At 50.7% G+C, this 3,457-nt stretch overlaps 1 protein-coding gene across 1 annotated transcript; it reads right to left on the bottom strand.

Annotated features, from left to right (window-relative positions):
* Positions 1-2,559: 2,559 nt before the first annotated feature.
* On the bottom strand, positions 2,560-2,791 carry NRN1 (neuritin 1; the record flags this gene model as incomplete). Its single annotated transcript, XM_010139092.1, has 1 exon — positions 2,560-2,791. A coding segment is annotated over one exon (232 nt), but the record flags the coding sequence as incomplete, so codon positions are not given.
* Positions 2,792-3,457: the final 666 nt, after the last annotated feature.

Here is a 3,457-nt window from a genome sequence, read left to right as displayed (position 1 = left end):
GGCTGCCTCCCACCTCCGAGCCGGAGGATGCGGGTAGCGGGCGGGACCGGCGCTCGGACACCCTGGATCGTAGCGGGCTGCCTGCTGCAGGCGGAAGGTCCCCGGAGCCCAGGCGGCGAAGACAGCAGGCTGCTAAGACAGCAGGATGCGGAGCCCCTCGCACCCCAGCAAGGGCTCTCTCTTTCCTCCCTCTTCGGCAGCTGGCATTTCATGCTACAGGAAAACTCAACAGCAGTGCCTGACCTCATGAATACAGAGATGTGCATAGAAAAATCAATTTAGGTCTAGATTCTCTGTGGGCAGGGAAAATAACCCAAACCATTTAAATAAGGCTCTGCTCTCCAGGGTTTTCTTTTCTCTTTGGTAGTGGCGGGGATTGAGTCTAGGAGGGCAAAGGAAAACGAAATGCAAGCAGACCTGTATCTGCCGAAGGGAGGCTCAACTCGGTAAAGATTTCCTCCCAACCCCCAACACACGCATAATGTATTTTATCATTAAAAAATCAACATTGCTTCCAGTGGTAAAGGCGCCTGGCTCCAGCTCCTGAGAGCATTCGTTGCTGGGATTCAATTCGTTTGGGAAATGTAGATTGGCTTGCGACCCACTGTTTGATTTATGAACTGTTACAGTTGTTATTGCTTACACATTACATTGTGGGCCTTGGGAAGGAAGGGGAGCAGGGAGAGAGGGCGAAGCAGAGAGACCCTGCCAGCCTACACATTGGCAAAGGAGAGCTATTGCACAGGCAACGGCTACGCATCGGAATAAATCACCTCAAACCGATTCGCAACCCCTACCTCCTCATCACCCACACACCCCCGGTTGCCAGCTGGGCTCTCGCCATTTAAGTAAAAAGGACGGGTTTATTATTCGATGTGTATTTCTTTATAAAGGCATCAGGCACCTATTACATAGATGAGGTTAAAGCAGCTTCTGCCGCCGAATCAATACCCCGTCCCCCATTTTCCTTGCGCCTTCGACTGAGCTGCCCTATTAATTACGAAAGGGATCTCCTGCACCCCGACTCCGGCTCCAGAGCCTCCTCCTTAACGGTAGCTGTTGCCCTCCCTCTGCCGGGGCTGCGCGCCGTTCCGCTCCGCACCCGCGGGCCCTCAGCGCCGCACGTCCCCGTCCGTATCGGGCGGCTGGGAAACGGGGGTGCTGAGGTTTGGGTTTCGGGAGGAGGAGGAGGAGGAGGGTGGGAGGATTTATAGCATACTTTTAAAAAAGAAATGGGGGGATAACACCACAAAAAACAAGGCTCCCACTAACCAATTTAGACGCCCTGTCTGTGCCTGAACAGAAATTGCCATGTTCGCCGAGAGATCAGTTCGGGATTTAGCCTTCCTCACCTTAAAAGTCCTGTCGTTTTCAAGATATTCTAGACATAATTTACAAAAAGGACGACAGTTTCATTTCAAACAATAATTTTTATTTTATACTTCTGTCTATATAGCAAATCTTTTTTTTAATTTTTTGCTGAATTGACTTCATAATAAACTTTTGTTGAAATTACATTTTTCTTCTCTTAAAATCAAGACTTTTATTTCAAAATTATTTTGTTGTTGTTGTTTGGTATTGTTTGTTTCTTTAGGTTTGCAGTTAAGCCCCCCTTTTGTGATCTCTACGGTTGGATATTTAGTAGGTATTTTACTGGTATGTGTAACATCTAAAACAAAGAGAAGGAAAAAATTAAAGGCAGTGAATTGGGAAAGATGCCTTCGAACAGCAAGTACAGGTAAACTCTCAGAGATCTGTTAGCAGCATTTCTTCACTCTTCCGGGCATTCAGACACATCTTTCTTTTGCTCTTCCTTCCCTCCCTTCCTTCCTTGTTCGTTTCCCTCTCTCTTTCGCTTTCTTTTTCCCTTGAGGAAAAAACGCTTTTTTTTTTTTCTTTTTTTTTTTTTTTTTTTTTTTTGCGGATGTTTTTTTTTTTTTTTTTTTTTTGCTTTTAACCTGACGAAAAAACGCTTTTTTTTTTTTTTTTTTTTTTTTTTTTTTTTTTTGTGTGGAATGACCAAAAAACAAGCGACTGTGGAGGAAGGATGAGATATTGTGAATTATTCACCATATGCTTCACACGTGAACATCTACCTTGGATTCATGGCCAGTACCCTTTTTGTCTGCGTTTTTGTTCTTGCCTCGCACACTGCCACATTTTTTGGGGAGCCCGTGGCCCACCGGGAGGTGGCATCCCGGCCGATTACAGCCTTAGCATTAGGTGGCCCAGAGCCGTTCCTGAGATTGCTTTTGCACAACGAGGGCTGGAGTTTGGTTTTTGTGGGGTTTTTTTTGTTTGTTTGTTTTATTATTCGAAGCGATAATAAAGCTGAGGTCCGATTTGAGCTGTGCACCGCTGCCTGTTTGGTAACATTTGGCAAATAAACCACAAAAAATAAAGGGAGAACGCTTCCACAGTCCTACATGGGTATTTCACCATCATCAGCCACCACCACCATCATCATCAACCACAGAAAAGCACAACGTCCCCAAAGCAACGGATGGACACTTCCTCTATAGATCCAGCACATGGAGAGGGTGTGGTGTGGTCGCTTCCCTAGAAAGGCAGCCAGGTCAGTAGCGCGGCCCACAGAGCCGCCAGCAGCAGGGGCAAGGCCGGCAGCAGGAGGGACGGTGCCGCGCCGCTGCCGCCTCCGCACAGTTCAAATAAGCTGCCTTGGAAATCGAGGTTTTTGGATTCCCGTCTCAATTTCTCCCAGAGGTCTGTCGCTCCTTCCTGACAATCGGTGAGCGCTGTGAGGGTGCAGGCGTGGAAATCATCCCAGTACCTGTAGGTGGGGAGAGCAGTCGGCATCAAAACAAGCACGCACCCACTTCGCGGGGGGTGGCCGCCCTCTCGGGCCCACCGTCCCCGCCCCCCCGACGGCGGCCCTTAAAGGAAGAGCTGACGCCCGACGGGGAGGAGCCACAGTCTACCCCGCCCTAAAATCCAACCTCCTTCGCCTTCCCCAGGCTGCCTCACAGTCCACCCCGAAAGCACGCTTTGCGCTGGGCAACGGCTCCTTTGCTAACTCTAGGCGGGGGGGCTGCTGCTGGCTATAGTTTCAGGGGTCCTCCGTCTCCAACCCCACCTCCAACACCAGCCCGGGTTGGGTGGAATGGTGCAAAAATTGCTTTGCTGTCTCTCTGCTGGAAAGGGTCTTTTCCTGACGGGGGAAAAAGGCATGAACCCCTCAGCCGCCAGCCTAGGAGCTCATCGGCTTGTCCCGAGGGCTTGTCGTCATGGGTGGGAGCGTGCGGATGTGGGTGGGGAAGGCATCGCTTTTCACGGACGGGAGGCTGTATCCTGGAGGATGCCGGTGCGGCGTTAGAAACCCTCGGGTGGGATCCCCTGGGGGAGGAGCGGGCCGTGGCTGCGGGAACAGGAAGGGAGGAGGAGAAGGAGAAGGAGGAAGGAGCATCGGAGCATCTTCCCCTCCTGGGCGGCCCGCCCC

This window comes from Buceros rhinoceros, unplaced genomic scaffold (genome assembly GCF_000710305.1).
Source record: "Buceros rhinoceros silvestris isolate BGI_N320 unplaced genomic scaffold, ASM71030v1 scaffold24206, whole genome shotgun sequence".
NCBI classification, from domain to species: domain Eukaryota; kingdom Metazoa; phylum Chordata; class Aves; order Bucerotiformes; family Bucerotidae; genus Buceros; species Buceros rhinoceros.
Note: the sequence above shows the minus strand (reverse complement) of the source record. Positions and strands in the feature narration are given on the sequence as shown.